This window comes from Sus scrofa, chromosome 14, assembly GCF_054392235.1.
Source record: "Sus scrofa isolate SSC_HxYL_T2T_F1_AM1 chromosome 14, Sscrofa_HxYL_maternal_Yorkshire_Landrace_v2.0, whole genome shotgun sequence".
In the NCBI taxonomy this organism is placed as follows: domain Eukaryota; kingdom Metazoa; phylum Chordata; class Mammalia; order Artiodactyla; family Suidae; genus Sus; species Sus scrofa.
The window spans coordinates 94,981,828-94,998,624 of record NC_139396.1 but is presented as its reverse complement, the minus strand read 5'-3'; the positions used below and the strand labels follow the sequence as shown (position 1 = coordinate 94,998,624).

Sequence of the window (16,797 nt, the reverse complement as noted above, 5' to 3'; positions counted from 1 at the left end):
AGGACCGGCCTTCCTGCTCAGCTTAGAGATTGCATTTGAGATGCTTTCAAGACAGGCTGGAGGGGTGGGATGGTAGGTGTCGAGGTGGGGTCTGGAGCTCTGATGAGATGTAGCACATACAGGACATTACAGCCAGAGGTGTCCAATCGTGGAACAGCCAGCTGCATAAGGTAGTGAGCTCCATGTCACCGGGGATGTGTAAGCCTAAGAACCAGGGATGCTGTGGGCATTCCCGGTATAACACTGAACTCTCTTCCTTCTAACACTTTGATTCTATGGAGTGAGGAGAAGTTGGAGGAGGCAGGACCACCTTCTGACCTGTCATGTCACCAAGTCTCCCCCCACCCCCAGGAAACCTCAGTGCCAGCTCACAGGGAAGTCATTAGGCTGTTCTGAGAAGAGCCCCCAGCTAATGCCCTTTAACCAGCCCCCTTTCTGCATCCCTGTCCCCAGAGGTCACCCCTCCTGTCCCACCCCAGAGGCCACCTTGTCAGAGAATGACCTGATGCAGAAAACCTCAAAGTGATGGCTTAGAGAAACCTTCACAGGGCACCTGCGGTGTGACAGGAGACTTCAGGTGTCAAGCTCCTTGGATGGCAGAATCCCAGGCCCATGACAGCCTTTTGGGGTAAGATGTTTCCTCGGGGGAGTGTGGGGGGTGGGTGGAGGAGGGAGTAGCAGGGCCTCCCCTGCCGGACAGAGTGAGACTGAGCCGCCTGGCAGGGGTGGGGTGGACAGGGCGAGCTGCCCACAGTGGGAAATGCCGGAGCCAGGGAACAAGAGAGACATGGCTTTGGACCGCGGGCATCAGGGAGGCCAGGAGGCTGGGGACGGCTGCGAGGAGAAGAAAGGGGCCGAAGAGGCCCAGCCTGTGTGGACTCTAACCTTGCGGAGTTTCAGGAAAACCCACAGTAGCCTCCAGGAGGGGAGACAGGGGCCCAGTGTCCCCCGGAAAGGCTGTGCCCAGCCTTTAGGGCAGGCAGTTCCGCCCCTTTGTGCTCCCCTTTGAAGGCTCAGAGGAGCCCCCGCTGCCAGCAGTCCCATTCCACCCCACCCCCGCCCCCTGCAGAGAGATTTCTTTGGAGAGGTCCAGACCCAGGGCAAGGGGCCTGCAGATGGGAGTGGGGGGTCCTCGTGCAGTTGGACCCCAGCCAGCCCCGCCCTCCTAGCCCCTCCCTAGAGCCGGGCCCCAGTTCCCTTGGAGGAGTCTGCTGACTTCCTTCCTTACTGTGGACCCAACGAGACTGCTTCCACGAGGGCCAGAGTCCAACCACAGAAGTGGGAGGAGGATTCCTACGGCTTCTCCTGAGACCTCCTTCCTTCTGGATGGCAAACCCTCAGCTGATTTTATTTTTTGAAAAACAAAGACCAAACCCCAAACCCAAACCAACGCCCTCCCCCCAAAAAAATAAATCCCCCTGTGTATCCTTCCTCACACCTTCCATACTTTCAAACTGTGCAGTGCATAGTAGGACTTTTACTGATAGTGCACAGTAGGTCTCATTGTGACCCTCATTACTGCCACCATCGGCTTCTTGAGTACAGCTCGGAACTCGGGTGTTGGGTCCGGGGTACACTGCACAGGCGGTTCCAGGCTCAGGGGCACACATACGTTCCCTCTCTCTCCATCTCAGGGCCCGTCAGCTGTGGAGCTCGTTAAACAACCCACCACCAGACCCTGTCCGCAGGGAGTCGCACTGGGGTTTGGGGAAGGGGGACAGCCTTGGTGTGTTTTAAAGTCCCCCACGTGCCACTGTGCAGCTGGCCCATCACCAGTCCAGGGCCGGCCTCGGAGGGCAGGCAGATGTGATGAGGAGGGCAGAGTCACTCTAAAAAGTTTAGTTACTGTAGAACTTTTATCCCTCTTTTGCTCCAAAAGGGGACACTCAGGCAGCTGCAGGGGCAGACAGACACACATGACACAGCGAGGCAGGGGCGCGTGAGACGGAGAAAGGGAAGCAAGCACAGGTGATGACACAGGGCTGAGAGTGGGGCTCATGCAAAACCTTCTGCCCGAAAGACTTGGCTCTACGACCGGTGAACCTCGGAGTTGGGGCTAAGCTTCCTAGAGGACAGTTCATTGTCCAAGAGACAAGATCCAACCCACCCCTCCTGGAAGCCGAAGCATTCTGGAAGCCAAGGCTGAACAGGGACTTTCCTAAGGGTCTTCATGACCAAGGCGCAATGTCACAAATGACATCCTCGGGGCTGTTCTTATAACAATGACGGTATTGTGGGCCGAAGTTAAGTCAGCTGGGTAAATGCCATGACTGCTGGAGCCGAACCAAACTGAACTGCACAGGTCCCTAGCCCAGTGTCTGTGGCTGCCTCAGCGGACTTAGAGCAATACAGTACTTTCTACACATGGTATAGACATGTGGCTTGAATGCTGACTCTGGGGGCAGACTCCAAGGCCTGTTTCTGCTACTTACTAGCTGTAAGACCTTAGGAAAATTATGCAACCTCTCTGGGCCTCCATGTTCTCTCTCTAAGAAGGGAATAGTAGGAGTTCCCTGGTGGCACAGCAGGTTAAGGATCTGCATTGTTACCAAAATGGCTTGAGTCACTGTTGTAGTATGGGTTTAGTTCCTGGTCTGTGAATTTATGCATGCCATGGACTCAGCCAAAAAAAACAAAAATAAAAGTAAGAAGTAAAGAATAAAAATATAACCACTCCATTGAATTAAATGAATTAATAGATGTGAAGGTCTCTGAACAGTCCGCAACAAATATTTGCCTTTAATAAAATTGTGGGAGTTCCTGCCGTGGCGCAGTGGTTAACGAATCTGACTAGGAACCATGAGGTTGCGGGTTCGGTCCCTGCCCTTGCTCAGTGGGTTAACGATCCGGCAATGCCGTGAGCTGTGGTGTAGGTTGCAGACGCGGCTCGGATCCTGCGTTGCTGTGGCTCTGGCATAGGCCGGTGGCTACAGCTCCGATTCGACCCCTAGCCTGGGAACCTCCATATGCCGTGGGAGCGGCCCAAAGAAATAGCAAAAAGACAAAAAGTAAATAAATAAATAAATAAATAAACAAAAATAAAATAAAATAAAATAAAATTGTGGATGTGTTACAGGTGCTTCTTGTCTCCGATGATGAGGAAGGCAGTGATGGTTGCAGTTGCTATTAACTGAATCCTACAACAACTCTTTGAGGAGGACCTATTTTTCAGATCAGGACACTGAGACTCAGGTCATACGACTAGTTAGCAGAGGCCCATGTGACATCAGGTACAGTGGGCTTCGCCACTTTACTGTTTTGCCCCAACCAAAGACACACCAGGCAGCTGGGCAGGTGAGGACGAAGCTCCTGAACCTCAGAGTTGGGGAAGGGTGCTCCCAGCTGCTCTGTCCAGGTGGGGACACACCACACAGAGCCATTCCCATTCTCATCTGGGACCAGGGATGCAGCCCCCACTGAAGAGGAGTTAATCACTTCCTTCTCTGCTGGTTGCTGGGAAACGCCCGGCTCCAGGGCACACACCCTGAGCAAATGCTGAGCATACAGCTGGGTCTGGGTTGGGGGTGGGCAGAGGACAGCTGACTGAGCTGACTTCACTGGCCTCCAGCAGCGGGATCTTAAATCAACAACTAATTGGTGAGGGCTGCCTACTTGGTGCAAAGTCCCGGGCTAGACTCAGCAAAGGACTCGGAGACCAGTGAGCTCCTACCCGGGCCATTGGGCTATATGCGATCAAATGGGATAAGACTTTAAGGGGGGGTGGGAGGATGTGCCTGGGCTGTGGGATGGAAATCCTGTGAAATCAGATTGTTATGATCATTATACAACTACAGATGTGATAAATTCATTTGAATAATAAAAAATTAAAAAAAAAAGACTTTAAAGCATTGGAGAGGAGGGCACACTGCACCATGTGTGCAAGCCTGGGCCATGATTGGCAAATGGATTTTATCTTGTGCATTGACTCAAATAGACTAAGAGTGGCAGCCCAGAGCCCTGTGTTAAGAAGGATTCTGAGGCCGAGGTAGGCTTGCTGTGTGTGTGTTGAGTGATTAGCAATGGCTGCCGTGGTTCTGGGATAAGAAAAGTCAGCATGTGCCATATCTTTCTTTCTTTCCTTTTTTTTTTTTTTTTTTTGGCTTTCTACGTCTGTACCTGCAGCATATAGAAGTTCCTGGGTTAGGGGTCAAATTGGAGTGTAAGCTGCAGGCCCTATGCCACAGCCACTGCAACATAAGATCTGAGCCACATCTGCAACCTTGAGGCAATGCTGGATCTGTAACCCACTGAGTGAGCCCAGGGATTGAACCTGCCTCCTCACGGACACTATGTCAGGTTCTTAACCTGCTGAGCCACAACAGGAACTCCCATGTCTGTTTTCCTTCTCTGAGCTAGAAGCAGGCAGTTTTGCAGGAAGTTGGAGTAGGAAGAGGGCCAATTTTGGGTCAGGATGGTTTGGGAAGACTTTCCAGATGGCACTGGGGCAAGGTTGGAACGATTAGGAATACAGGGAAAAGGCATCTTTCTGAGAGTGTTAAGTTGTGAAACTAAGCGTAAGGCAGATGGCATTTTGTTTCAGATGCTCTGACTTTTTCCCACTGTCTCTCCCACGAGTGCTGGCTACTTAATGAGGTCCTCAGTCTGGTTTGGAGCTACTTGCTAGTTTTAAGGCCTTTGCAGAAGCTGTAAGACTTTAACAATTCTCCCTGGTTTTATCTATAGTAAATACTGCTTTGTATTTAAAAGAATTAATTAGAGTCAGGAAATAGCTCTTTATCTTACACATCAGCTCTCACTAGTTGGGTAACAGTTTCCTGGAACAGGGTTGAACAGGATTCTGAGGCTTTAGGTTAAGCTCAATGAGAAGCGACAATTGATTTGTAATGTCTGCTGAGGACCAAGAAGCGGAGAATGGAGCACACGCTTGCCTTGCCTTGACCACCACTTGGCCAGACAATTACTATTGTCCAGAAAGGAGAAGGTGTGTTGTGGAGGAGATGCCTCCTGGAGACGGAGGTCCTACCTCTGGCTCCTCTGATACCCAGTGTGCAGCTCGGGACCTGCTTTCTCATCAGTAGAGGGAGGAGACTGGACTTGAGGGGCTCTGAGGAGATTCCCACTATTAACTTCCCATAAGACTAGTCCTGAAAAAAGGATTAGTTTTAGGACCGATTCAGCAGAGCACTGGCTGCATCTGAGGGCACCTGGATCTAAGGTTTGTTCGTTAACCGAGGTCCGGGTAGCTGTGATGTATACACGACACTCTACACAGGCCCACATCCCCCACCACACATGTTCTCCCTTTGCTAGCCTGCTTCGTCCTCATGCCAGCATTTCGATTGTAGAGGACCCCCATTCAGACCCCCAATCTCTCAGCCACAGCTTTGATCTCTCCTCCAAACGCTCGTAGAAAGGGTTCAGTAAAGGGCGACTGTACACCCTTTATAAACGTCAGACTTTCCTATGACAATAGGATTCTTGAACATTTTAGCCTGAGAGTTTCAACCACTTCCTCTCCCCAGGGATTCCTGGGGGTGGAAAACGCCCTCCACACCCAAAGGACTGAATCACGCATAGTGAGAGGGAGCTGCAGTGACATCAGTCTTCCCATCTGTAAAATGGGGTAACGTGAGTATCCACCCCTTAGGGAAGTCGTGAGGATTGAGAGGCTGGGAGTTAGAGGTTAGTAGAGGCAAACTATTGCATTTGGAGTGGATCAGCAGTGAGATCCTGCTGTATAGCACAGGGAACTATATCTAGTCACTTGTGATGGAACGTGATGGAGGATAATGTGAGAAAGAGAACGTGTATATATACGTATAACTGGGTCACTTTGCTGTGCAGCAGAAATTGACAGAATATTGTAAATCAACTATAATAAAAAATAATTTTTTAAAAAAACAGAGAGAGACTCTGCATAGCACTGGACCCTGCACATACCCTATAAACGTGAGGCATGTCTGTTAGAGCTGCTGTTACTCTTATTGCTGTGGATGGATGGGGGTCTGCCTGGCATCCTTCAACATTCACCTTGAAGGTGACTGCTTGCTCCTCCTGGCCTGCAAAATGGATTTGGCAAGTTTAAATTCCATCCCCTTCTCTGTCCCCGCATACTGTCTGTCCAACCCTAGGTGACATCTGATTTCCTCCATTTGGGACATTCCAGTTTCTTTTTTTCACAGCAAGCAAATCAAGTAACAGGCAGCTGGAGCGCTCATTAAGGGTCCCAGACCAAGAGAGAGGCGCTGATGGGGGAAGAGCTGGGGCTGAGGTCTGGCAGCCACACTCCTGCTCCCCGGAGCTGACTCCCGCCCCCACGCTCCTCTCCCAGCCCTGACGCACCCCTCCCAGTGGCTCAGCCCCTCAGATCTGGGCCTCTGCTCACATCTGCCCCTGCTCACCTCATGCCGGGCTCCTCCCCTACTGGGTTCCCTCAGCCTGGCCCTCCCTGCCAACTTCCCCTTCCTCCTGCCTTGCAGACACAGTCTCTGCCCCCAGTATGCTGCTTCCCCCCAGGAGGGGTGGTGTGCCTGCGTCCCTAGATTCCTGTCTCCAGGCCATGGTACAGGCTGTGCTGTCCTGGGACAGCCCTGCCCAATGCCCTTCCTGCATCCTTCAGGGAGTGGCCCGGGCTCACTTGCTCCAGGATGAATTGCCTGAATTGCCTGCCCCAGGTCCTTGGGAGCTCTCCAGAAGCAACTTATTATTATTTTTTTTTTAAATGACTGCACCCTTGGCATATGGAAGTTCTGGGGCCAGGGACTGAATCTGAGCTGCAGCAGCAACCTACACACAGCTGCAGTAACGTTGGATCATTTAACCCACTGTGCCGGGGCGGAGGTAGTGGGGTGGGGACCGAACCTGCACCTCCTCAACGACCCAAGCTGCTGCAGTTAGGATTCTTAACCCACTGCACCATGGTGGGAATGCCTCTCCAGAAGCACTCCTGTGGCCTGTGGTGTCGGCACCTTTTAGTGCACTGGCCCAAATACCGTCTCCTGAGGGTCCCACAGCAACCCCAAGAGCGAGGCAGAGGAATCCGAGGCGCAGGCACATGCTGTGGCTTCCCTAAGGCGGCACGGATGGCAAAACCCAGCTGGAATCCTGGCACACGGGGACCTATGAGCCTCTTGAGGGCAGGAACCCTCGGCACATCCACTTCACAGCATCCTCTGTAACAAAACCATTTCCATGCTCTCCTCTGCCCGTCCTTCCCACTGGGAGCTTCCACTGGTCCCAGCTCTCCCTTCTCTCCCTCACCTCTGCCCTTTGCTCTGAACTGGGCGAGCAGACCTAGGAAAGGAAAGGGTGGAAAAAAGGCCTCAAGTTGCTTCTGGACACCTTTGCTGGCCCAGGGGCTGCTTCTTCCTAGCGCAGCATCATTCTGTAGAACTTTGCCGTGTTGCGTATGTTCTAGGTCTGCACTGTCCTGGCTGGTGGCCACCAGCTACAGGCATCTATTGAGCACTTATTTGAAAGGTAGCTAGTATGCCTGAGGAGCTACATGTCAGGTTTTAATTTTAATTCATTTAAATATAATGAGTCACATGGGACTAGTGGTTACTGAACTGGACGGGGCAGCCCCCAGAGCATCCCTTCCAGAGCCACTGGACCACAGGCCCCTCCGGGGGAGACTTCCTGGAGTCATCTCCATACACATCTCCTACCTGCCATCACCCCCCATCACCACCCCAGCAGGACAGCCCCCTCCCTCTAGTCCCAATGCCCTCTACTACTGACCTCAGGTCCCACCCTGTTTCCATTCATTCGCCTCCATCGCCACTCGTGCCCCTGACCAGGTCACCGTCCCCTCTGGCCTGCACTAGCCTCTTGTTGGGCCTCTCTGTTCTGCCCTGTTCTTTCTTTCTTTCTATGGACATCACTGCCCTCCTCAAGATCCTTCCATGGCTCCCCATTGCTCTTGCAAAGATGGAACTATATCTCTAAGGTCTCTCTCGACCTAGGCTCCCTGCCTCTCTTCAGCCATACCTTCCACCACTCAGTTTTCCAAGGCAAACACCTGCCTCTGGCTTCCAGCTTCCAGAAGCTGTTCCCTTTGCCCCATATGCACCCCCCACCCCGTTCCTGGAAAACTCCTATTCGCCCTGTAAGCCTTCACTTGAAAATCACTTTCCCCAGAAGCCACTGCCATCAGGGAGCTGCATAGCCATCCATTCCCCGGATCTCCTCTGCTTCCATTATGGTAGCGTTTTTCACATGATAGGTCACTGCCCACTTTCTTTTCTGTGTCCCATCTGCCTGTCCCATCCCAGGAGGGCAGAAGTGTTCCTCCACAATGCCTGACCCACGGCTGGCTCTTGGGTTCATCTGCTGAAGGAGTGAATGAGGATGAACAAAGGAAGGGGGCAGGAGGAGCGGGGACAGCACAGAGGCGGGGTCAGGAAGCTTAGGTTCCTGGATCTTACCATTGACTCTGGGTAACCTACTGCCCCTGTCTGGGCCTTAGTTTCCCCACCTATAAAATGAGGGTCTAGAAGTCAGTAGGAATTTGGAGAGGAGGGCTCAGGAGGGCAAATAACACTATCAGCCCCGAGGCCCTGGGAGCACAAGGCTTGGCCTGGCTAAGTCTTTTTTTTTTTTTTTGGTCTTTTTAGGGCTGCACCCATGGCATATGGAGGTTCCCAGGCTAGGGGTCAAATTGGAGCTATAGCTGCTGGCCTGTGCCACAGCCACAGCCACAGCAATGTGGAATCTGAGCCGTGTCTGTAACCTATACCACAGCTCACAGCAACGCCGGATCCTTAACCCACTGAGCGAGGCCAGGTATTGAACCCACATCCTCAGGGATACTAGTCGGGCTCATTAACACTGAGCCATGATGGGAACTCCAGGCCTGGCTAAGTCTTAAGCAGAGGAAGCCAGGATCTGGGAAAGGGCTGGGGCACGCCCTGGATCAGGAGGGGCCGGTCAGGGGAGAGGATGAAGAGTGGACTGAGCAGAACGCCGAGGGTCAAATGTTTGTCACTCCGCAGCCAGGGCCGGGGAGATACCCGGAGCAGCCTTCACTGTCCTGACACCCTCCCCAGGCCCCAGCCAGCCCCCTGTGCATTCTCTCCATCAGCCGCAAAGGCTTTCTGGCCCAGCTGAGCCCAGAGGCTCCCCGCAGGGTCCCAGAGGACTGTGGGTGGTCTGACAGAGCCCTTCGACTTCCCTGGGGCCCAGCAGGGTATGGGAAGGAGCTGATGGCAGCCGTCACGGGCGCCCCTCTGGCATCAGCAAACTTGCCCTGTGACCAGCCTCTCTGCTCTGGCCTCTGACCGCCCTCTCCGTGATCCCCCTGGAGGGCTACTTTGACAAATACAGGCTTTGCCTGGGAGAGGCAACCTGAGAGGAGCCTGGCTGTGGGGCCTCATAGCTTGGTGCCCATGTCAGAATGGCTACCGTACCCACTGCAGTTATGGCTGGGCTCCTACACGTTCTGTCATCACCATCATTTGGGGAGCTCAGAGGGGTTAGGGTATTTGCCCCAGGTTGCACAGCTTCTAAGTAGCTGAGTGGGGATAAAAGCCAGATCTACTGGGCTCCACCTCCACTATTCCATACCCCTGCCAACTAAGTGAGAAGTTCCCTGCCAGGTCTTCCCCTTGGAAATCTTCTGTGGCCGCCCCGTTCTGGGAGTTCTTCCCAGTCCGCTGTGGCCTTTACCTGAGGGTCGTCCCCTTCCTCTTGACCCTGGATCTCCTGTGCTCTCTAGATTCTCAGAAGTCACCAGGCCTCATGGTCTCACCGCCTAGCCTTTACTGTGGTGGCACTTATGAAACTGTTACGTTCCTTCTTCCTGTGGATGCTGGGTCTTGTCATGTACTCCCAAGACTACCATGGCTAAGAGACACTAGTGGCTTTTAATATGCTTGGGTTCAAGGACATTTAGGGGATGGGGGAAGCTCAGCATCCTTCTCCCAGAAAAAACACACAGACACAAAATTTTAGGGACCATTCCAGGAAACTAAGGACAAGAAGTCCAGCTTCAGAACCAGAAGGTAAGGGCTAATTGGTGCCAAAGGACAGGAGAACCAGAACAACCAACACCTGGGCCCTAGCGTCTGGGCTGGGACCAGGACACCACTGCCCTGCAAGGACTGCCCCCTGTCCCCCTCAGCCCCTTGGATGACTCACTCCCTCACTCTCTTCCCAACGGAACATGGCAATAAAAGTCAGCAGCACTGATCCTCGAGGGATGGATGGGGAGGGCCGCGGGGGCCCAGCAAGCCTCGGCCCAGGCCACGGGGCTCAAGTCCCGCCGCGTGGGCGCTGGGCGGCTCTCACACCACGGTGGCGGAGTGCCAGAGGGAGAAGTGGAGCCTGGCCGCCTCTACGCGCTTCCCGCGTCTTGCCTTCCTCCACCTGCCCCGCGCGCTCAGGGCGTTCCTAGGGTGGAAGGCGGGGGGCGCCTCCCGGAGGCGGGAGCCGAGGGGTCCAGCGCAAGCCGTCCGGGTCCTCCTGGCCTCTGGCAGGGCAGCGTCCGTCCCTACCCCCACCCGCCCCGAGACAACTGGTGCGAGGCCAGGGCGCACCGCGCGGCGGGGAGAGCAAGAGCACACGGGCACCGGCTGGTCCAAAGTGTAGAGGCTGCGCGAGGGGGCGCCGCGGGGAGGGATAAAAGGCAGCAACAAAGAGCACAGACCTCATCCAGCAGTTGGTTGACTCGTCCCAAAATAGCCGGCTCCATTTGCTGCTCCCCACGCTCTGCTTCCAGGCGCAGCACCCGGGCCTGCAGCTCGGCCGTCCGAAAGTGGGCGAGCAGGCTGAGCGCCAGCGAGCAGAGGGCCAGCGCCAGCAGCCCGCAGGACCCCGGGCTCGGCAGCCGCGCGCAGCGCTCCACCGGCGCCACCGCCAGCGCCACCGTCCCGGGCGCGCCCAGCTCCCCAGGGCCGCGGGCACCGGAGTCTGTCGCTTTGCGGGAGCGCTCCGCTACCATCCCCTCGCGTCTTGAGAACCAATAAATAAATAAATAGAATAAATAAAGGCGAGAGCCACTGCCCACAGGCGCGATCCAAGCTGCGGGACAGGGGGAAAGGGTTTGTGTCGGTGGAATATGTCCCTTTCCTTTGCTCCCAGCAAAGAGGATGGAGGAAAAAAAAAAAAAAAAAAAAGAAAGAAAAAGGCAGCTGGAGGGGGAAAGCCGAAAAAAAAAAAATTACAACCAGCAGTAATCGGGGTACACCCAGGTGAGAAAAAAAAAAGTTACTTCGAAGAACGTTCCAAGTTCAGGAAAGTTAGGGGAATCTGGCCGGTTTTCCTTTCCGCCCCGTCTTTCCCTTCAAGTATCTGCAGAGTCCTGGAGTTGATTCTGCGCTGTCTGTCCTAGATGTCTCCCGTCTCCCGGGCGAGCCAGTTTCAGTCCCGGGGCGAAGGGGCGCACACGGAGGGCCCCATGGGCAGAGGTGGGTCGTGGCCGCGGCGGAGCAGCGCTGGGGCCGATTCCGGCGCCTCTGTAACTTGACACACTAGCTGCGGCTGCACGGATCGGATGAGCAATCCGTGCTACTTCCCAAACTAATCTCTCCCGCCCCCCTCTCTTCTCCTCCTCCCCTCTTCTCCTCCACCTCCTGCGGGGCAGACGGCTTGGGTTTGTTTATTTATGCAAACTCGCCCGGGGTGGGGGGCGTGGTGTGCAGGGCTAGCTGCCCCAACCCACCAGGCCTGGGAGCCCCTCTCCCGCGCTCCCGTCCCCTTTGAAGTGACACTTGGGGTTATTTATAGGCAGGAAGGGGGTGTGGAGTAGAGCTGGGGCTTCACTTCTTTCCCTTTTCCCGAATTCACAAGGAGGGCCCTCTTTGCCTTCCTCCTAAGTCTTGGGTCCAGGCATCACTCTGCCTTCTGACAAGCTGGCAAAGCCAGTCTTTGGGATCCTCTGAGAAGTGGGGCTGAGTTAACATCAGGCATCTAGACGGACCTCTGGCTCCTAAGCAGGACTATCTGAGTCCCTTCAGCTGCCACTCAGCACCCCTCCCCACCCCTGTGATGTCTCCTCCCCTCTTTTCCTCCCCAAACCAGCTCCAACTTGGGCCCCAGCACCTTTGATGGGGCTCATTCCACCAACCACATCTTTACTCCAGGGTGAAAAGTCAGCTATCTAGGGGGGGCAGCAGAACTGGTGCCTTTGTCTCTTTCAGGATCAACACATCAGGTACAGGTGCATAAAAACTGAGCTGAGAGTTATTCTGGGGTGTCCGGGAGGCCAGTCAGTACAGCCACCTGCCAGTCCTGAGCCCTCCCCTTCTTGTCTGCCATTGATCTGAGACCCCTTCCAGCCCTCTGCCGTCAGAACAATCTGCCTCAACCATGGAAGCCATTAAGGTGAGCAGTTCTCCCTCACACACTCCTAGCCTGCTCCCTGCTGTCATTTCCTATGCTCCAGCAGAGAATGCTGCCAAGGGCATTTTGTAGATTCCTCTCTTCTCTTGTCACCTCCCCTACTTGAAGTAACATTTGTATCCCAAGAGACTTTATCTCTTTGCACCTCTTGACATTCCTGCGAATGAGGTGATGGGCTGGAGTTTATGGAGAAAGCTCACTTCCCAGGAACAGCGGAAGGGGGTGGGGGTGGGGGATATAAAAGGCTGGCCCTTGAAATGTGAAATAAGGGTGGGTGGGGGCGACAGGAGTGTTTCTGTGATTCCATTTCATAATAACAGGGTTTCAACTTCACATTTTATATATTGACCTGATCAATATATCATATATATTGATTACTATATAATATATAATCCCGTATCATGGCACACAGAAGAGTGGGGCATATCTGATAGAGTAACATACTAATATAGTACTTGTATCATAAGTAATACGTGTTATGACATTGCCTGCCAGGTCAGTTAGCCACTATGGAGGACTCAGAGATAGAAAGCGATTCTGCGGAAAGGACTGGTGGCCAGGAGCTCTGGGTCAGTTCCAGCTCTGGCCTTTCCTTGATGTGGGACTTTGGGTAAGGGCGCGTGTTTCCTTCCAGTGTGATGGATGTCTCAATTGGGCCATAGGGAGCAATCCCTGAGAGAGCGCAGTGGTGCCAATGACCACCAGGGGGCACTAGAGAATTTCTGCACTGAGTGGTGCATGCCAGGCGATCCAAGGACTTTGATTTGGCTCCCCTTCGATGTCCCCTGACCCCACCCCCACCCTCTGCAAGGGTAGAGGGCATGGAGGACTTGGACTAGGGGGTGGTTTCATTCCTTCCTTGTTCCACAAGCTGATCTCTTCTCTTTCAAGACTTTAGGGGCCCTGAGGAATGCTCAGGGAGTGAAACCTAAAAGGTCTGGGACTGAAGCACCTATGTGACTGGGAGCTGAAGGAGGAGGGTGCAGCAGTATTAACCTGACTCCAGCACCAGAAACACCTTGTCTGAACCCCGGGGGCACCCAGGGTGACGCTGGGGTCAAAGAAACTCCAGGCATTCTCTGTCAATGTTGGATCAATACTCTGTCAGTGTCGGAGTTAACTGACATCTGTAGGAAATAGGATTTCTTGTTTGCAGCAAGAAGATAGACTTTCAGTACTAACCCAGAGAGTTTGACTTTAATCTGTGGTCATTATTACACTCCTAGATGAAAACAGATACTCTGGGTGCTAGAATGGAAAGCTAAGTGGAAATGTCCCTATGCACGGCTCCTAAAGTATTTTCTGCGTCTTTCTGCTTCCACGTGTTTGCTTGTGCTGGACCCTCCGCCGGGAAGTCCATCCTTCACTCACCTGTTCTCTGAACCTTAAAATCCTACCAATGGCTCCAAGCCCAGTCCCTGTGGCTCTGATGGGGTTGACCCCATACCCTGCTCCAGGGTATGTGAACTAATCTAACCAATTAGCATCTCCTTCTCCTCTGGCTACAGTGATCGGCCGGAGATGGGCATGTAGCCCGGTTCAGGCTAATGAGAATCAGGCTGGAATGATTGGAAAGGGAATGCGATTTCTTCGCAAAGGGCGTTCTTCTAAAAGAATATCAGTTACTGCAGGGGGCATCTTGCCTCTGTTCTTAAAGATCCCGCCTGAGAATGAAACCCACAAAAGCAGAGGTGGAGAGGGACTGTGTCCCGAAGGCATTATTTAAACTCTTGGGTTAAACTGTGCCCCAGCACACCCATGTCTGCACTTTTCAATGACCAGACTCATTTTTGCTCAAGCCATTTTGCATTGTGTTTCTTATCCTCCAAGTAAAAGAACCCAAAGCCACTGAGAGGGTCTCACTCCATCTTTCTGAGTTAGAATCTCTTTGTGGTGGGAGCAGGGGCACAGAACAAGCCCAGGTTCCCATCCTGTTTACAGAAGCTCCTCCGGGGATTGGGAGGTACATCCAAGGTAAAAGTCACTGCACTGCATTCGGGATGGTGGGGGCACTTGTCCCTCCTGAGTTTGTGTCCATCTCTGATGATGTCTTTCCCCAGCAAATCCACAGCCCACATCTCCTAGCACTTCTCACTCAAGTCTCAGCTGCTTCTGGAAGCTCCATTTGGCACTCCCTCCCCCCTCCCACCTCACCTCATCTCCAGCTCCCCAGGCACTGCCCGTTCCCTTGGTGTGTGGCATTGGCATCGTGCCGAGGTTCAGGCTGGATGTGTGCCTTCTCCCTCACCCTGACCTCCTTCATCCAGTTGAGATCAAGTCCTATAAATCCCACCTCCTTAGTTTCTTTCAGATCCTTCTTCCTTTTGGATTTCTCTGCTCCTGCTGCCTGCCCCATGCCTAGTGCTTTAGACAGGATCAAATCTCCCGTGTAGTAGCCCCAACCGGGAGACCTCCCCCAAAGAGGCCTGGCCTGGGGAACCTACCAGAATCGCCCCCTTGTACTGCAGACTCCCTGTCCCTGGTTTCTCTCCCAGGCTTTATGATCATTGCCCTGCTTCTCAGCTCTGCTTCTGGCTGCTGCATGCAGTGAGCAACGAGAGAGAAGGAGCCTCGATCCCTGATGACTTTGTGGAGTTGAGTTGCCAGACAAGCCTAGTCTTTCATGCGAATGAGGTAACTTGTCTCATTTGAGCCAGTGTTATCCTGGTCTGTCTTGTGTAGCCAAAACCAGGTCCCAACTATGACCTGGTCTATTCCCTCCCCTAGGCTGTGGGTTTCTAGAGAGCAGGATGACTATTCATCTCTATCTGCTCAGCACTCAACACAGGGCAAATGCAGTAGAAATGGTGGTTTAAATGAATGAGTGAGTGGATGAATGGATGTTTGGATAGATTCTAGTTCTGGCCTCTCCTGGCTCTCTCTCTCTCTCTCTCTCTACATATATATATATATATATATTTTTTTTTTTTTTTGTCTTTTTACCTTTTTTTAAGGCCACTCCCGCGGCATATGGAGGTTCCCAGGCTAGGGGTCTAATCAGAGCTGGAGCCGACAGCCTACGTCACAGCCACAGCAACACCAGATCCCAGCTGCGTCTGCGACCCACACCACAGCTCACGGCAACTCTGGATCCTTAACTCACTGAGCAAGGCCAGGGGTCGAACCCGCAACCTCACGGTTCCTAGTCAGATTTGTTAACTAGTGAGCCACGACGGGAACTCCATCTCCTGGCTATATCAACCTGACCATCTACTTCGTCTTATGTAAGATTTAGAGACTGATGAGCAAGGAAAAGAACTGGGATGTATGAAGATCTTCCTAACTCAAACATTCAGGCATTCAGCAAATATTTATGGAGCAATTTCTAGTGCCAGGCCCTGTGCTGGTGTTGGGGACACAGTGGTGAACAGGGCTGACTCGTGGGGGAGGCTGGGCAGGGATAAGTGCTACAGTGCAGGAGATAATGGGTGCTTGGGAGATGAGACCTGAAGGGTGAGCAGAGTTAGTGAGGTACAGGGGTGCAGGGAAAGCATGCCACACAGAGGGACCTGCCAGTGAGAAAGCCTGGAGCAGAAAAAGAGTGTGATGTTGGGGGGGATTGGTGAGGGGGTCACTGTGGCTGAAATGTGCAGGGCAAAGGGAGAGGCTGGGGAGCATCTGCTGAAGAGGTGGCAGGGGCTGAGCAGGATAAGGGGTCTGGGCTTTATCCTGAGGGCACAGGGGAGCCCCTGAGGGGGCTCTGCCCCTGTGCTGGGTGTCGAGAGGTCCTGACCTGCACCAGATGGGATCCCAAAGAGTAGGAACGGAGGCCAGGTTCAGGATAAAAGAGGAGCAAGGCAGGCATTCTCTTGGGCTCAAGCTCTCAGTCTTGCCCTTGCACACGCTCTAAGATTAAACATGACCCAGGTTCAAGGACAGTAGCATGCAGTGTCTCTGGGGAGCATGTGTTGGGGTTTGGGGGGCCAGCCCAAGGCTCCTGCTTGGAGCTGCAGATCAGCCATTTGGAAATGCCTTTTCCTGAATCCCCACTTCCTTCCCACACAGCCACGCCGATCAGCTCGCTGGCTGTGACTCTACAGAGCTGGGGATGGAGGTCGAGGGGCAGGGGCTGCAGATGTGCGGGGGAGGGCCAGCCTGCCCAGGAGGCCCTGGGAGCCTTGTTAACTGGGGCCAAAACAAACTCTCTCATTAAGTAGAGAGCGGAGCCAAGTGCGGAGGCTATGCCGATGAAAACGCTGGGGGACCCTGTTCAGCAGGCTGAAGGGCTTGGAGGAATTTGGATACTTATGGTTTCAGGTCACCAGCGATTGTGCGCATGTGTGTGGACCCCCCCACCCCCCACCCCAGCTGCTTCGACCTAGGGTCTCACAGCCTGTACTTGCCTTTATTTGCACTTGGCTTTGGTATCCGAGATCATGCACACTGCCGCCCACACGTACGAGCAGATATGTGCAGGGGAGTATGAATACTGTGGGTGACCTGAGCTGCCCCACAGAACAACGGGACTATCTATAGGCCACCCCCAGTGTGTGTGTG

The 16,797-nt window shown here is 53.6% G+C and overlaps 1 protein-coding gene across 37 annotated transcripts in view; it reads right to left on the bottom strand.

The window, feature by feature from the left end:
- The window catches only part of COL13A1 (collagen type XIII alpha 1 chain), a 164,748-nt gene extending 153,317 nt beyond the window's left edge, over positions 1-11,431 (bottom strand). For all 37 annotated transcript variants that reach the window (XM_084997159.1, XM_084997161.1, XM_084997163.1 and 34 more), the window contains exon 1: positions 10,607-11,431. In XM_084997159.1, the coding sequence (XP_084853285.1) occupies positions 10,607-10,611 (5 nt within the window). In that variant the 5' untranslated portion in view covers positions 10,612-11,431. The remainder of the gene's footprint in view (positions 1-10,606) is intronic.
- Positions 11,432-16,797: the final 5,366 nt, after the last annotated feature.